At 42.8% G+C, this 16680-nt stretch overlaps 1 protein-coding gene across 4 annotated transcripts in view; it reads right to left on the reverse strand.

Annotated features, from left to right (window-relative positions):
- The window catches only part of abca5 (ATP binding cassette subfamily A member 5), a 74788-nt gene extending 61080 nt beyond the window's left edge, over positions 1–13708 (reverse strand). Inside the window, exons 1-3 of one of the 4 annotated variants that reach the window (XM_031894000.1) lie at positions 13602–13708; positions 8579–8691; positions 3651–3858 (exon numbers count right to left, since the gene is read on the reverse strand). In XM_031894000.1, the coding sequence (XP_031749860.1) occupies positions 3651–3858; positions 8579–8680 (310 nt within the window). In that variant the 5' untranslated portion in view covers positions 8681–8691; positions 13602–13708. 4 annotated transcript variants of the gene reach the window in all.
- Between the last annotated feature and the right edge of the window lie 2972 nt (positions 13709–16680).

The raw sequence follows: 16680 nt of genomic DNA on the forward strand, positions 1-16680 counted from the left end.
GTTAAAGTGAGAGAAATAGGGAAAGAGTTCGGGGCAGGCAAGGGAACCAAACATGCCATAGGTGTAAAGGGAAAAATAGCAGAGTGTAGTCGAGTAGAACAGGCCAGGGTCAATTACCAAAGACGAGAGCATTAGATTTGGAGGGCACTATACCACACCCTAAGGAACTCCCATCAAAAGCCAATAGTTTGACCAGAGGAACGAGAGGTAGTATGGGAATACCTAGACAGTGAACAAAATTAACATGCAAATAATTCCCTGCTGCCCCAGAATCCAAAAAGTCACCAAGAGAAGTCGGTGCAGAAAAACTGATAAGGCTATCCTTAATTGGATCGAAAAACCCGACCCTGAACTGACTCTGAAGGGCGTTATCATTCCAGCCTGTCTCTACTGCCAAGCTGTGAAACTCCGTACAATACACCTCAACCAACCTTCTGCCCTGTGTAAGATTACAAATGGCTGTTTCAGCAGAGGCAGCACAGTCAGGGTCATCATAGATAGAAGCCATGGCTTTGAAAAAAGCTTTGAGGGAGTGTCAGGCTGGGTCAAAAGAGGACAGGCTAAACGCCCAAATCTAACAGTCACCTTGTAAAGGTGATAACAAAATTTACCCTGTACTCCTTCAGTGGGAAGGGAGTGGGGTAAAAAGCTGAAATACAATTTACATGCCTCCTGAAAAGCAAAATATTTTCTCCGATCCCCAGAGAATTTCTCAGGGAAAGGGACTTTAGGTTCTATGAAAGGGACCCCTGCAGGTGTTGGCAACAGATTTCCCACAGGTAGAGGAGCGGGAGCAGAAGCAGCTGATTGTTGCTGAATAGCATCCAGCCTTGCAGCCAGTTCCTGAAGACATTGAACAATCTGTCTTGCTTTGCCTCTTGTTCTCCGAGATGCTGGAGAAGACTGGATAAAATCGCTTCGGGGTAAGGAGGTAAAGCAGCAGCACCTTCTGCATCCATATCTGGCCAAACATACTGTCATGCATAAATTCCCAAACCCAGAACAGATGCCAAGGTTCTGGTCTCAGCTCACACTTCTGCCTATAACAGCCTTCTTTCACTTTAGTAGGAGCCCTCCATTAACTGGATGCCGCCAGGACTTAAATAGATTAGACCTACTTTGGGCAGCTTTAAAACAGTACGTAAGCCCTTTAATTATTTAAATTTCTTGCCGCAATTACATCATCACACAACGTGTCAAACCCCGCCTCAAAATAAAAGGACAACCATATCCAACGCAGGTGCTGGGATCACAGGGTGTGCGCCATAAAGTAAGGAGTTGAGCAGCGAGCGTCCCCACAGGTGAAGCAGCAGGCGCCCCCGCAACAGAGTGATTCTGAAGTAAATATCTCTTTACAGTTTTTCACATTACCTTGGTTAACACATGTTAATGTGAACTGTTAGATTTGTGAATGTTGTACAAAGGTGAACAACCCCTTTATGGTGTCCATACATGGGGCTGATGAAAACTGCCAAAAATTGGACAGATATCAATCAGACAGATCTGAAAATCCTGTAAGACAACAAGCTCATTGGCACATTGATGCAGTCCTTGTTTAATTGTCCTCCATAGACCCCAGTGCATAATTTCATTGTTTTTGAGACCAACAAGGCCTCTGCATGGATGGTCAAATCAGGCCCAACGGAAGTGGCAGTGTATGACAACCTCCACAAATGTTAAAGGATAAATAACCCCATAAATTTATATGATAACTATGAATTGACATATATACATCACATTTACATTATCCTGTATATGTGATATCTTTTCATTTAGAAGTCCCACTTTTTATTGTACTATTTTTGCCAACAGCTCATTTTGTATCTCTTGTCTAAACAAAGTCCCTGCAGTGTTCATGGTAGCCTCTAACAATACATACATTATAAATCTTTTTCGAGAGACAGCATGCTGCAAAGTTCCCTGTGTGCCAGTACCCTTAACCTTAAAATGATACCTAGTAAAGAGCTATACAAATGTTACAACGTTACAGTCCGTGACAGATTAGCTTGGGCCAACATGAACCCTCTCATACTGCCGCTGCTCGCTCCTTGGAGAATGTCCTGGATGTGCTCCTTAAGTGTCTAAAGATCCAGGAGGCTCAACGGGCTCATCTATTCCAGGCCCTTCAGCTTTTTGCCTCCCGACTGTATGCCCTACAAGGGCTTAAGACAGCAGCTGCCATTTTAAGTAGCTTCCTTCCCGCAGTCTAACCATTATAGCTGAGATCACACATTCCTAAGGGAGGGAGTTCTAAGCATTCTAGTGGGAGGGGGGAGCAGGAGAGATGAGAGAGAAGAGAACTGTGCAGACTCTGGCCACGGAAATTAAAGATGTTTCTGAGAGAAGAAGTCAGACACTGGAACATCATGTTTACAAAAAAAGAGACAAGAAAGCCTGTGTTTCTTTTGATAGAGGACTCAGTGCAGCATTTCTGTAAGTTCTTATGGCTGTATTTACAGTACATAGACCTTTCTGATAAAGCTTACTTAGTTATTACCTTTCCTTCTCCTTTACACTAGGTACACTGGTCCTCAGGCTCCTCTGCTTAGAAGCCTGTACGCATTCTCCCACTCACTGGGCGCTGTGTCATGACATCAGCGGAAACGTTGACGTCACTTTGTTGTGAAATTCAAAAATAAATAGCACTTCCTTCCAGGTTTAGTGCATTCTGACCTTTCTAAAGCCCTTACTGTATTGTACTGGTTTCTGCTGGTTATTGACTCTTGCCTGTCCCTGACTTACGAATCTTCGCTGCCTGCCACTGACCCATTGCTCAACTTTACCTTTGCCTGATCCTTTTGGTATCACGTATTGGGATTAACCTTTGGCATTTGTAGGATCCCTGTCAACTCCCCTGCAGAAAGTTCCAGGGCCCCAAAAGGGCGGCGGTGGAAACCGGGGTTGGCAGGGCTTCCTGTTACACTTGTGAGGTTAGTTCTGGCAGTTTACAGGTTTCTAAACACTACAGCCCATGGTACCATGTATTTAAGTTGGACACATCTCTCCCACCCTAACTGTATGATTTGTACTGCATACATCCCCTCAATTCGCAAGCCATCTAATTTTCTAAAAACAAATAGCAGCTTTCACAAGGTGGCCGTTTTCCCTCTGGCACATCATCAATGACATTTATATCTGCAAACAGCACATGTGTGTTGTAAAGTTCATGCAGCCAAGAATGCAGGCTTACACATGCAGAAAATACTTTGCTAAAACATTCTGCTTGGATTGAGCAATGTAATGGTTACGCTAAGCTCATGAGAGGAGGTTAGGAGAAAAAAACATGTTTCTCCAGCAGAGTGCTGGAGTTTCTGTGAAAACCAGCATTGCCATCTCTTCATTGGCTGCCAGACTGCAGGGTGTGTTTAGTAAGCTGGGTTGAGAAGAGGTAAGTATGCTCAGTAGCCAACAGTCAAAGTAAATTCCTAATGGAGGGGGCCAAGTGGGTTACAGGAGAAGGGGAAGCTGCAGTCTTACTATTAATTTTTTAAGAACCGGAGTTGCAGGTATTTAAAGATTTTAAATAGGCTGTTCACTGATTCAATTTTTTTGTGAGGGGATTTACATGTTCTTTAAGCATCTGACCGTCCATAACACAACTGCAACTTACCCAGAAGAGAATAAAGTCTATGAAAAGCTTTCAGCTATACCTGTGAGGTAACATTCAGATGCTGTCATTGCCATTATATGCTGTGTTATGTTGGACTCTGGGGTGTATCCAATGATTAGATGCCGAGAACTGGGTCCATCTAGCCCCCCAAGCAAAGTATTGGGCATTGCTTCATAATGCTTGCTCTGTTCCACCATGCTGGCCCACAGCAGCGATATTAACCACCAGATGATGGGATAAAGGATTTCCTGGGTCGAGAGAAAAACATAATCACAGAATCAAACAACATGTCCATGAAAACATAATGATTAAATGCTAATTTCTCACATCTGGGGGTTATATTTTTTTTGTGTAATTTTTTTGAGCCACCTGTGAAAATACAAGGGCTAGCTCTTCGTTTTTTTCCCTTTTACACATTTCTGCAAACAATTAACAAGTGAAAGCTTTAAAAAATATATATATAGCACTTGGTATATAATTCCTCCTAAGTATATTCACTTTGAGACAATATAATTACAATAAATCTTGCATCAAAAAAACATTGGCTATATTTACTAAAATGAGAAAATCCAGGTAGTCCTTCTCCCTAAATGTTGTGTCAATATGTAAGGCAACATTGTGTATTTTGTAAATATCACGAATGTGTCATTGCAATTGTAATAAACCAGACTATTACTGGAGAAATTATAAAACATAATTACACAAGCATATTGTTAAATGGATAAAAACATAACAAAGGCAGTAAAACACTCTCCAGAAACTTCCCATAATTAACCCTCTAGATGCCTTCATGTAGTTTTAACTTTGTTACCGAAATTACAAGTACGATTTGGGTAAATTCGCATTAAATACGAAAATGTGCGTTAATTTTGCGAAAAGTCGTGTTGTGCTTGTACGAAAATATTGTGGTACGATCCCAAAGTTATGAAATTTTCGTATCCAAACAACTGTAAACGGCGAGAAAACCTTTCTGATGCAGGATTTTGGAAGCCTCCCATAGGACTCAATGGCACTCTGCAGCTCCTTCCTGGCCAAAGGAAAGTCTCCCATAGGGCTCAATGGCACTCTGCAGCTCCAACCTGGCCCAAGGAAAGTCTCCCATAGGGCTCAATGGCACTCTGCAGCTCCAACCCGGCCCAAGGAAAGTCTCCCGTAGGGCTCAATGGCACTCTGCAGCTCCAACCTGGCCCAAGGAAAGTCTCCCATAGGGCTCAATGGCACTCTGCAGCTCTAACCCGGCCCAAGGAAAGTCTCCCATAGGGCTCAATGGCACTCTGCAGCTCCAACCCGGCCCAAGGAAAGTCTCCCATAGGGCTCAATGGCACTCTGCAGCTCCAACCCGGCCCAAGGAAAGTCTCCCATAGGGCTCAATGGCACTCTGCAGCTCTAACCCGGCCTAAGGAAAGTCTCCCATAGGGCTCAATGGCACTCTGCAGCTCCAACCTGGCCCAAGGAAAGTCTCCCATAGGGCTCAATGGCACTCTGCAGCTCCAACCAGGCCCAAGGAAAGTCTCCCATAGGGCTCAAGGGCACTCTGCAGCTCCAACCCGGCCCAAGGAAAGTCTCCCATAGTACTCAAGGGCACTCTGCAGCTCTAACCCGGCCCAAGGAAAGTCTCCCATAGGGCTCAATGGCACTCTGCAGCTCCAACCCGGCCCAAGGAAACTCTCCCATAGGGTTCAATGGCACTCTGCAGCTCCAACCTGGCCCAAGGAAAGTCTCCCATAGGGCTCAATGGCACTCTGCAGCTCCAACCCGGCCCAAGGAAAGTCTCCCATAGGGCTCAATGGCACTCTGCAGCTCCAACCCGGCCCAAGGAAAGCCTCCCATAGGGCTCAATGGCACTCTGCAGCTCCAACCTGGCCCAAGGAAAGTCTCCCATAGGACTCAATGGCACTCTGCAGCTCCAACTTGGCCAAAGGAAAGTCAAGATACCAAAGCTTGAATGAATCTGAAATTTTGTACTCGTTGCGACAAATACAATTTTATTCGCACAAATTGTCACAAAGTACAAAAAAGTTGCGTAAATAAACGAAAAAATTGCAGAAAATATGCACAGTTCTAAAACTTAGAAATAATACTATTTTTTTGTATTTGGACTCAATCGTACATTGATAAATGAGCCCCATGGTGTAGGATCGACTTCTCTATGCCTACATTTTAAAGGCAGACAGAGAGAAACAGATCCGCTCCTATACACTTCTGTGTGTATCTACTGACAGGCACAGTGTTGGTCTTAGTGCAGCATTCTCATAGATTTTATAAATATGCCCTATTTTTAAGCAAATTAATCTTTCTTTATCCCATTTGAAATTTCAAATACTAATTTAATATGAAAGTGATAAGACTGGAAACAGAGATCCTTAGGCTAATGGCACACAGGTCATTTTCCCCCTGCCGTATACAGGTAAGTCAATGGAGAAAAGCTGATCCCCTGCCTTAGACTCGCTGTATGAGCATGCACTGACGCGTGTATCTACCTGTGGTGAACACAGAGGGGATATCAGCACAGTAATGCTAAAGTATGCATTTTCACGCTTAAATCTGCTCTATGTGCTAACAGGTAGATCCCCTGTCAGTGAACATGGGTATGGGGGTGGATGCCAAGGAATTGGCTTTTCTTCACTGGCATATATATATATATATATATATATATATATATATATATATAGATAGATAGATAGATAGATAGATAGATAGATAGATAGATAGATAGATAGATAGACAGAGTACCGCACACATAGGGACTTTGTGAAAAACAAAAAAGATTTATTGAAAAAGATCCGGATCTTTTTCAATAAATCTTTTTTGTTTTTCACAAAGTTCCTATGTGTGCGGTACTCTGTCTATCTATTGAATTTTTTGACCAGCACCGAGGGCATTTGCCTCTGCTTGAAGGGTGTGCTCCTTTCTGTTTCTTTATATATATATATATATATATATATATATATATATATATATATATATATATATATATATATTGTTCAAAGAATATGAACAAGTGCCATTAGCCTTATAAATACAGATCCTTTTAACACCTCTTAGAAAGAGAGGCAAATATTAAATGTGCTGCTTCTTCTTTAAAGTATGTGGAAGGAATGATCTGACCTAGTACAGTACTGAACTCGGCTGCCAACACAAGGTAACTGATACTCTGCATGGAGACAGCACAACACGTAACAGTGACTGCAGTCACAACTGATACTCTGGAAGGAGACTGCACAACACAAAAACAGTGGCCACCCCAGACTGAAGCAGGGCCCAGTTTCACAGGATAATAAATAACAGTATCAGTATTCAGCAATCAAAATCATAAAAGCTGTCTTTACTTGTCTTTGAATGTTGTTGAGGCCTGCGGGTATACAGTATATAGAGCAATGGCTTCAGTTGTATACATGTGTCGGCTGCATACCGAAACCTATTTCTCTATTTCTGTTTGTCAAAAACAGGCTTTGAAACTAAACTGGAGAATCCTACAACATTGCCTCATTTACCTAAACATTTCCTATGAAAGAGACTGTAGGGTAATTTAACAAATGTAATAGCAATGCAGGGCACAACATATCCCCTGAAAGGTTTACCTGGCTTTTGAGAAGCTGTTGTACCCTGTAGCAAGGCAGGTGCAAGGAAGGTGCCCATGTATTCAAAGCATTCCATGTCGTGATGCACATGCTAAACCAAAACCTGTGGTTACCATTATGCCATCACTTGGGTCGGGGTCACCACTGCCCCCCCCCCCCACAAACTTGTTATTGTGAGCTGTGGCAGGGCACTAGATCACGTACCTTTTTGTTGGTGGAATAGTGTACTGGCCTCCCTATCCTGATGTCATTTGTGATGTCAGCTGAGGGGACAGGCTCATGGTTTCAAGTGCATTCTAAACCTCAAGGTGGGGTAGGGAGAAAATCATCACCAATACATAACTAGTTCCTTGGCCAGAGCTATTGTAACACCATAAAAAGAAAAAAATATTTTCTAATATTTAAAGTTTGCATCTGTTTAGGGGGTGTCACCATCGTTGAATTTATTTTTTAAGTTGACCTTTAATGCCTGTGTGAAACACCCAGCGGGTGCTAAAGAGGCTTTGGAGTTAAGTGGCTAAGCTGTGCCTGACTGGGTGGAGAAAACTTTTTCAGGTGCAACGCGACCTCAGAATTTGAATATCAGCCATTTTCTGCAGTATTTAATGTCCTTGTACACCTCTAGCATTACCACTTTATTTTTGGAAGCCTGTGAAGGGAAACATCTCATGTGCAGCCTACGAGCCATTGCTTACAATAATCTAACATAAACCGCAAGCACTAAGAAATACTGCATTGGTTTCAGAAAATAAGCTTTACAGAAAATGAAAGAGATGGATTAAAATAGGCTGAGGTTTTACACTGGCAACATTGAGAAGGGGTCCAAACCTATTCCTCCTTTAAAAAGAAATAATGGTTTTATGTGAAATGTTAAAAACCACAGAGATCATTTTAGATACAGTAAATCATTTTCTAGGCCTGACAGATTTCTGCCTCTGTAAGGAAACGTTTTCCTACCATTTCATGGGAAAATTAAAATTTCTTCCATTTTAACTGGATGTTGAAATATTGTGGTTTAATGACATGAATCTGCTGTTGAGCTATAGTTTTTGGGACAGTCATACAAACACTGCAGGGGCTCAGTAGGCATTTTAAACAAACTGCCACAGAAGTAACATCATCCCACATGAGAAAGGAGGCAGACAAGGTTATTTAAGAGAGGTAGAGATAGTACCCTGCCATAGATAATAACAAGATTTAGCTCTGTTAATACACATAAAAGAGACAATTATCAGTAAATGATCAGCATTGTCTATTTTAGTAGCCGTGACAAATAGCTGCTACTAGTAGCTCTGTGTGTCTTCACCCTTATATATATTTTTAAACAAGACTAAAACCACAAAGATATCGATATTTGCTTTCCCGACATTCTGAGATGGCAACATACCTGTATACTGTCCCTCTTTGTCCTGCATTTAATGAGATAATTCTTGTACAGCAGTGTTTTTGTTTGCTTCCAAAGTCCAACGTCTTTTATTTCTGAAGCCATTATATAAGATTCTGTAGACACAGAAAAGAGATTATTATTCTTCCACCATTTTGTAAATTAAAGTTTGCAGAGTAATTGGTAATAGAATGGCACATTTTAGGTTACTAAAATCAGACCCCGATTACAATGTATCCTGGTTCTTTATTTCAGGGTGCAAGTCCTATGATATCCAGTTACCACTGTATAACCAAACCAACTGCAGAGACATCAACACACCTTTTGTATAATGGATGCTCCTTGCCTGCCTTACTATTGACGATGCCTACAGCAACTGAAATGGAGTGTAGTTACACTCATGCTGTGATCCCTGTAGTCTATGTAAGTGCAAAGTGTTAGATTGAGGGCATACTGATCATTCACAAAGGTACTTGCACCTATACCTGCTCCTAGGAACCAGATTGCAGGCTAATGTTCAGCCTGCTCTGATGAATGACATACATGCTCCTAGTGGGTTGTGACAAGCAAATCAAATTCTTATATTATTATTGGCACTGATCTGACACACTGAAAACTACCCCAACCTCACTATGTAAATGTGTTCCCCAACTTATGCGTGTTTTACCAACAGAGGTCACTAATTTGTCCCCATATAGGGTATTGTGGTGGATGTTTCTTAGCGGATGCCACTATTGTGCTGGAATTCTGGGGGACAATGTGTATTGTCAGTAAAAAAAGATTAAGATTTAAGCCCGAATCTAGCACTTTGCAGCCTATTTGTATATGAGCCCCTAGGGCCTGTTGGTAAATGAATATATGTAGTTTGTAGCTACAACAGAGCAGGAAAAAACTTGACATTCGATAAATCTGCCCCTTTGTATACTTCTGTTTTTTGCTTCACTCTTCAGAATTTGCCCAGGTATTAGGCATATAAAATAGATGAATATGCTCAGAAGTAATAATTATGGTGAAATCCAAATGAGTACTGTATCTAAAACCTCCCATAAATTATTATTGTATTATATATATAGCACTCCTATATGGAGATTATTCATTAGTCCCTGCCCCAGTGGAGTTTACAATCTAAGGTTCCTATCATATTTACACACAATATAGTCAATTTAATCCGAACCTGTATGTATGTTTTTGGAGTGTGGATGGAAACCCATGCAGACACAGGGCTAAACATACAAACTCCTTGCAGATAGTACCCAGGATGGAAGCAAACTGAGAACCCCAGTGCTGATAGCCAGAGGTGTTACCTACTAAGCCACCATGCTGCCTGGTTATATCCCAGTTCTTTTTAGTTACCCCTCCCCTAACTGAGGCCAATCTTTGCACTGGCAGCAATCTGTTCTCTTGCTGTGAAGCACATGTGCCACAGGTCATACACACCGGGTAATTGGCATGGAACAACGGAAATTATAATTGTTAGCAATGTAAACGTTCTCACTGGAATTCCCTGTCCGTGCTGCTGCGGCAACAGTGCATCAGGTTCTTTAGGGTGAATGTGTTCAAACTGGAAGATTTACATCTCCCCTAGTGTTGGCCCTTATATTACAGTATTCATTTTTATTGCAAAAAGACATATTTCAGCTTGGGTTTTGAAGTGAACAGAAAAACAGAGCTGTACCATACAAACATGGTTTTTCAAAGGTAAAGTAATTGAGCTTTTGTCTTCTTCGGCTGCATTAATGAACTTAAGGAGGAGTTTACCTTGACAGTTCAAGCAGTATCACCATTTTAATAGATATATACATGCAGAAAATCTAATTCCCTTTAGGTTTGTGTGTTGGGTTTACTTGAAAGGATTGAACTTGATGGACTGTAGAGATGGATATTCTTTGGAGACAATTTCCAACTGGTCTTTTTTTGTGGTCTGAATTACTTAGATTTTTGTTCAGCAGCCCTCCAGTTAGGGATTTCAGCAGCTATGTGGTTGCTAGGGCTCAATTTACTCTAGAAACCAGGCATTGGTTTGAAAGAGACTGGAATGGGAATAGGAAGAGGTCTGAATTTAAAGATACAATCTTACAAAAAGTTACAATAACATTGTAGCCTCACAGAGAATGGAAAAGTACCCTGTTCTAGTAAATTTGTTATAGGAACACCAGCCCTGGGTAAAAAGTAATTCAGTGGGGGGGGGGGGGGGGTGTTAAAAAAATTGGTAACCCTCTAGTGACTTTCCTTGTCTTCTACATGTTATATGGAAATATGAAGAAATTCATACCAATTTCAAGAGCTTTATCTATCTAAGAGGTGAGGGGGAGTCCTTAAGATGTGAACTCTACTTTAAAGGGAAACTGTCACCAAGGAAAAATGTTGCCATGTTGTGGTCACATAAGAAAAACCACCAAAACCAGGATTGCAATGTGAGGGTTAAACGTCGCTCTGGCTGAGCCTGGGGGAGAGAAGGTGCTGACAGGACACAGACTGATCTTGAAGTTGTCATAAAAGCAAAGCTGGCAGCAGGGAGTTCCATTGTGGTTCAGTATTAATTTAGTCTCTGTCCTGTCAGCGCCTCCTCTCCTCCCATCAGGTACCATTTAATGCTTTCAGCCAGAGAGAAGTTTAACCCTTATATCAGAATTCTGCTGAGGTTTGTGCCCAAACGTCATAGTGGTTTTAAACTTGTAGTCAGTGCAACTCTGGCTCTTGTCCCTTCTCCCAGCCACTTGCCCCCAATCCCAGTCTCCTATCGCTCCCTTTCTCCCTTCACATCATCTCTTGCCAGCAGTGCTGTAAACTTAAACAGTCAAATTACAAAAAAAAAGATAAATAATCTTGATTATTGCGAATTGCTCGCTTGTTGGAAAGCAACACATCACAGCTCTTTTTTGGGTGGGGGAGGGGTTACCAATAGAGAACAGAACCAGCAACATGTGCCCAGAAATCCCCCCCCCCCAGTGCAATCATAATAATTGAATAAATGCTGCCTTACACAACATTATACACAGTACCCCATAGGAAACTACATGCCATGAAGCACAAAAGCTTCTCTCCAGCATCATACAGATGAACAACAGCACAGGATTCATCCGACTTAAAGCAAATATTCACATTAAACAAACGGCAATATCATGAAAAACAGAACTAACCCTACAAATAAACATCATTGTACTGGACAGGGATCTGAAGTGGGAACAAAGGCTACTCTGGGAATCAGATCAAGAGAAGGTAATAACACCACCCAAAGCACTAGAGGTGCCCAGGATCCCCCAGCCAAGTTATGTGCTTCCAAACACATATCAATGGATGGTCAGATGGACAGATAGGTCGATAAATAGATAAAATAGAGATTACAGAATGATGGATAGACAGACAGAGAGCTGGCAGATGGCTAGACTAACAGAACAGAACTAACAAAGAAATTAAATGTAGGCATGGATTGAACAGACATCAATAGATGATGATAGATAGATAGATAGATAGATAGATAGATAGATAGATAGATAGATGATAGATAGATTGCTAGATAGAAAGATAGATAGATAAACAAACAGGTAAATGGGCACACTGACAGGCAGACAGAGATAAAATCTTACTCAAACAGAAAAACGATAAGTTGTTATATATTGAGATATAGGTTAGTAGATATATAAACACTGACCAGCCTATAAGAGCACTAACAAAATGGGGCAGCAGAAAATGTGCTTTGTTTTGGTGGCTGTGGGATTGCTGGGAGTTGCAGTACATCAACAGTTAATATCATTTTCTGTATATAAGTCAGTGTGCCCATACACTGGGGCATATCTACAGGCATTGGCACATACCTTAGACAGCACAAACACATTGGCATATACCAAGCCACACACACTGGCACATACAGAAACAATAGCACACATGCACTGGCAATGCCACCCACATATGGCACACACACACAAACATATGGCACACACACACTGGCACATACTTAGCCACAACACCGCACACACTGCCACATACCACACACATAGTCCCTACACCCACACACTGCCACATACCACACACATAGTCCCTACACCCACACACTGGCACATAGTCACACACTGGCACATAGACACACACTGGCACATAGACACACACTGGCACATAGACACACACTGGCACATAGACACACACTGGCACATAGTCACACACTGGCACATAGACACACACTGGCACATAGACACACACTGGCACATAGACACACACTGGCACATAGTCACACACTGGCACATAGTCACACACTGGCACATAGCCACACACTGGCACATAGTCACACCACACACTGGCACATAGCCACACACTGGCACATAGCCACACACTGGCACATAGACACACACTGGCACATAGTCACACACTGGCACATAGTCACACCACACACTGGCACATAGCCACACACTGGCACATAGCCACACACTGGCACATAGACACACACTGGCACATAGTCACACACTGGCACATAGACACACACTGGCACATAGTCACACACTGGCACATAGTCACACACTGGCACATAGACACACACTGGCACATAGTCACACACTGGCACATAGACACACACTGGCACATAGTCACACACTGGCACATAGTCACACACTGGCACATAGACACACACTGGCACATAGACACACACTGGCACATAGCCACACACTGGCACATAGTCACACACTGGCACACACATAGTTACACACTATGGCACACACATAGTTACACACTATGGCACACACATAGTTACACACTATGGCACACACATAGTTACACACACACATATTCATAGCAGGGGGCAGATGCTCACACATAAATAGAACAAAGCCTTCCCTGCTGTACTGGGTACAAAGCGCACACAGCATCATACACAGCGATGTGTAACCCATTCCCCGAGCGGCCCCACCGTATACCCGCACGTACCATCCACACCGCTCTGCAGGGGTGGGGGCTGATGGGCAGAACACACAGCCAGTGCTTATTCCATTCCCAGTGCCCACTTATCATCCCACAATACCTTATAGTGCGAGAGTACCTCGGAGCGGATGATTTTTCTGAGAGCCGGTTTCCTTGGTGACAGTTCCCAGGCCTGCCCAGCTCTGTCACAGCTAAACCTACTGCAGAAGGAGGATGGGCCTCCCCCAGTCGGACACTGGCGGTGATGCGGAGGTGGGGTCAGGGGGCGGCGGTGACACCTGCTGGACAGATTCTGGCACTGCGCCTTGGGCTGAAAGCTCAGTGAATCATCATTGTAGCCATTGTTATTTTAGATCCCAATTTCACCTTCCCTCAATATGCAGAAAGCTCTGCCCACAGCTGGGCATAATAACAGAACATAGAAACCAACCAGTGGTAATGGCGGGCTCTGCTGCAAGTAAATGTGTATTTCTTATAGACCATATATAGGCATGGCCAGGGGGGGTCTGAGCAAAACAGATTTAATGGGGCTCTGTGATTGTCTTTTCCCCATATTGAACTACAAAATCCAAAGTTGCCTGTGGGTGCTGGGAGCAACATTATGGCCTCACTGCCACCTTGCCCTACTGCAGTTATTTCTCTCATTTGTACCCTTGTTTCACCCTAAAACTGCTGCTTATACAGCTTTCCAGTAGGTTTTCAGGTTTAATTGTCATATACAAATAACAATGAAGCATCATTACCATAATGAAATTTTTTTGACCCGTGTTCCTCCCGACTTTAAGACAAAAAAAAAATACAATTATTAAATATAACTAGAGAGGTACATTTCCTGAAGAAAATGTGAGTGGTGCTTGCCGTGGCAAAACTCGTGCCCCAATATTACAATGTTTCCTTCAGTTTTGTTAATTGCCCCCTGCTGGGGCAATTAACCGCCCACCCCCTAGAAAAGTCATTGCACCCCATTCCCGAATAAGCCGCACAGTTTTACACCTCATTCATGGGTCTACGACAAACGGTGCGGGACTCAGTCAAAGTTGGTCTCAATGTTAAGTCTATGGGCGGATGGGGGCAATTAACCACCCACCCCTCAGAAAAGTCATAGCACCCCATTCCCGAATAAGCGGCATGGTTTGACACCTCATTCATGGGTCTACGACAAACTAGTTATTCACCAAAATCCCCATTATAAGTCAATGGGGCAAATTTGGGGACCTCTCTTGCCCCAGGGGTAAAACTTATACCCTTGTGCGGGGTATCTTCTGACACAGGTTGCAAACCTCTTCAAATGTGGTAAATTTCACATTTATAGACAATTCCCTCTCTGCGCTACAATCCGTCAAAGTTGGCCTCAATGTTAAGTAAATGGAATTTTTGTTCGGGACTAGTTACGCGCCAAACTTTTGTACGGAAGAATAAGAAGAAAAATAAGCCTGTGAGATAAAAGTAGTGATGCTTTGCTTCGCAAGCACCACTAATAAAAGTGTGCAATAAGGGTACAAGTAAGGCATGGAGCCTGCGACTCATTGCCTGTCCCCAATTTAATTTACTGAGGGGGGAATGGCAATGTTTTAGGCACCACCCAGTGAACCCCAGTAGTGATGAGCGAATTTTTTTGCCAGGCATGGATTTGCAGCGAATTTCTGCATTTCGCCATTGGCGCGGTCATGTAAAAAAAAAAAGTGCCAAAAAAGACGCGGGCGTCAAAAATCGCGCGACAAATGCTTTCGTGAATTTTTTGCCATTTTTCATGGATTCACTAAACTAAACGCCAGTTTTCCTATCCACTTTAAATTGAATTGCCATTTTTACACTACTGTGTAAGTGTGCTATGTAGGACAGCATAGAGAGAATCTCTGGGGCATCGAGAAATGATGGCAGCGCAGCATCCACCTGTCAGTACATAGACGGGGTGGCGTTGGTCATAGGCGGAGGCTAAATATGGGCCATACACAGACTGACCTACAGCTAATGTGAGACTTAGTGGATTTGCTGCTGGTGTAAAAAATTAACCTCCCAACTACCTCTTGCTGTTCCCACTGACCCCCAGGGATACTGCGCAAAAGTGCGGGTTGGGGTGCTTTTTTAACCCTAAAATGCTAAGGATGTAAAAGTATTCATACAGGCACTTCTGTGAGGGGTTCTCCATACATTTGTGTTTGTGATCAGTTAGCTTAAAGGTGTAGTCCACAGCCGCCATCTTGGATTCCTTGATTCCCCCGCTCGCCCCCCCCCCCGTGATCTAACAACACCGCCCGCCCCACCGCTTCACTGTGTCAGTGTGTGCAAGAGGGGAGGGGAGTGGAGGGGAGTGCGCCGGCTTCTCACTAAAACCTACCACAGCACATGCCTTCTGTGTCCCGGTCACACAGTCAATGTGGGAGCGATGCATTATGGGAATCCTCTTTACACAGCTCAGCGTTTTTTTCTCAGTGTTTGGCCTCAGATCTTCTGAACAGGTGAAATGTGGGGAGACTTAAGGGCACTATTGAGACAACTGAAGGTATGCCTGCAGCTTGACATTAACTCTTTACTAGCCTTTCCTTCTCCTTTAATGGTTTTTCAGTTATTTAGCTTTTTTTCAGCTCTCTGTTCAGCTCTCCATTTTAGATTTTTGGTTCAGCTCTCTGTTCAGCTCACCATTTGGTATTTCAGCAGCTATCTGGTTGCTAGGGTCTTATTTACCCTAGCAACCAGGTAGTGGTTTAAACAAGAGATGGGAATATGAATAGTTAAGGGGCCTGCATGGAAAAATAAAACAGTAGCCTCGCAGAGCAATACTTTTTGGCTGCCGGGGTCAGTGACCCCCATTTGAAGGCTGGAAAGAGGCAGAAGAGAAATTATTCAAAAACTATAAAAAATAGGCCATTCTATAACATAATAAAACTCAACTTAGAAGTGAACCTCCCCTTTAGATGTGTTTAAGTTTTATAGAGAGGCAGTGGGTACTGACATCCCAGGCACATTATATACAGTGAAACGCAGCGTGTATTTACAAAACCAGCACATTATATACAGTGAGATACAATCACAATTTAATTTCAGCTAGTGATTCAGCCTATAGAACATATACAGTATAGTACCTGTGGGATGAAATCTGCAGCAAAAGTTCAGAGTTTGTTCTTAGGTAAAGTTACAGCTGCAGATCCTTCTTTTCAGGCTTCATTTCTGCACTGCCTTCAGTTTGTAATATCTCC

Source organism: Xenopus tropicalis, chromosome 10, assembly GCF_000004195.4.
Source record: "Xenopus tropicalis strain Nigerian chromosome 10, UCB_Xtro_10.0, whole genome shotgun sequence".
In the NCBI taxonomy this organism is placed as follows: Eukaryota; Metazoa; Chordata; class Amphibia; order Anura; family Pipidae; genus Xenopus; species Xenopus tropicalis.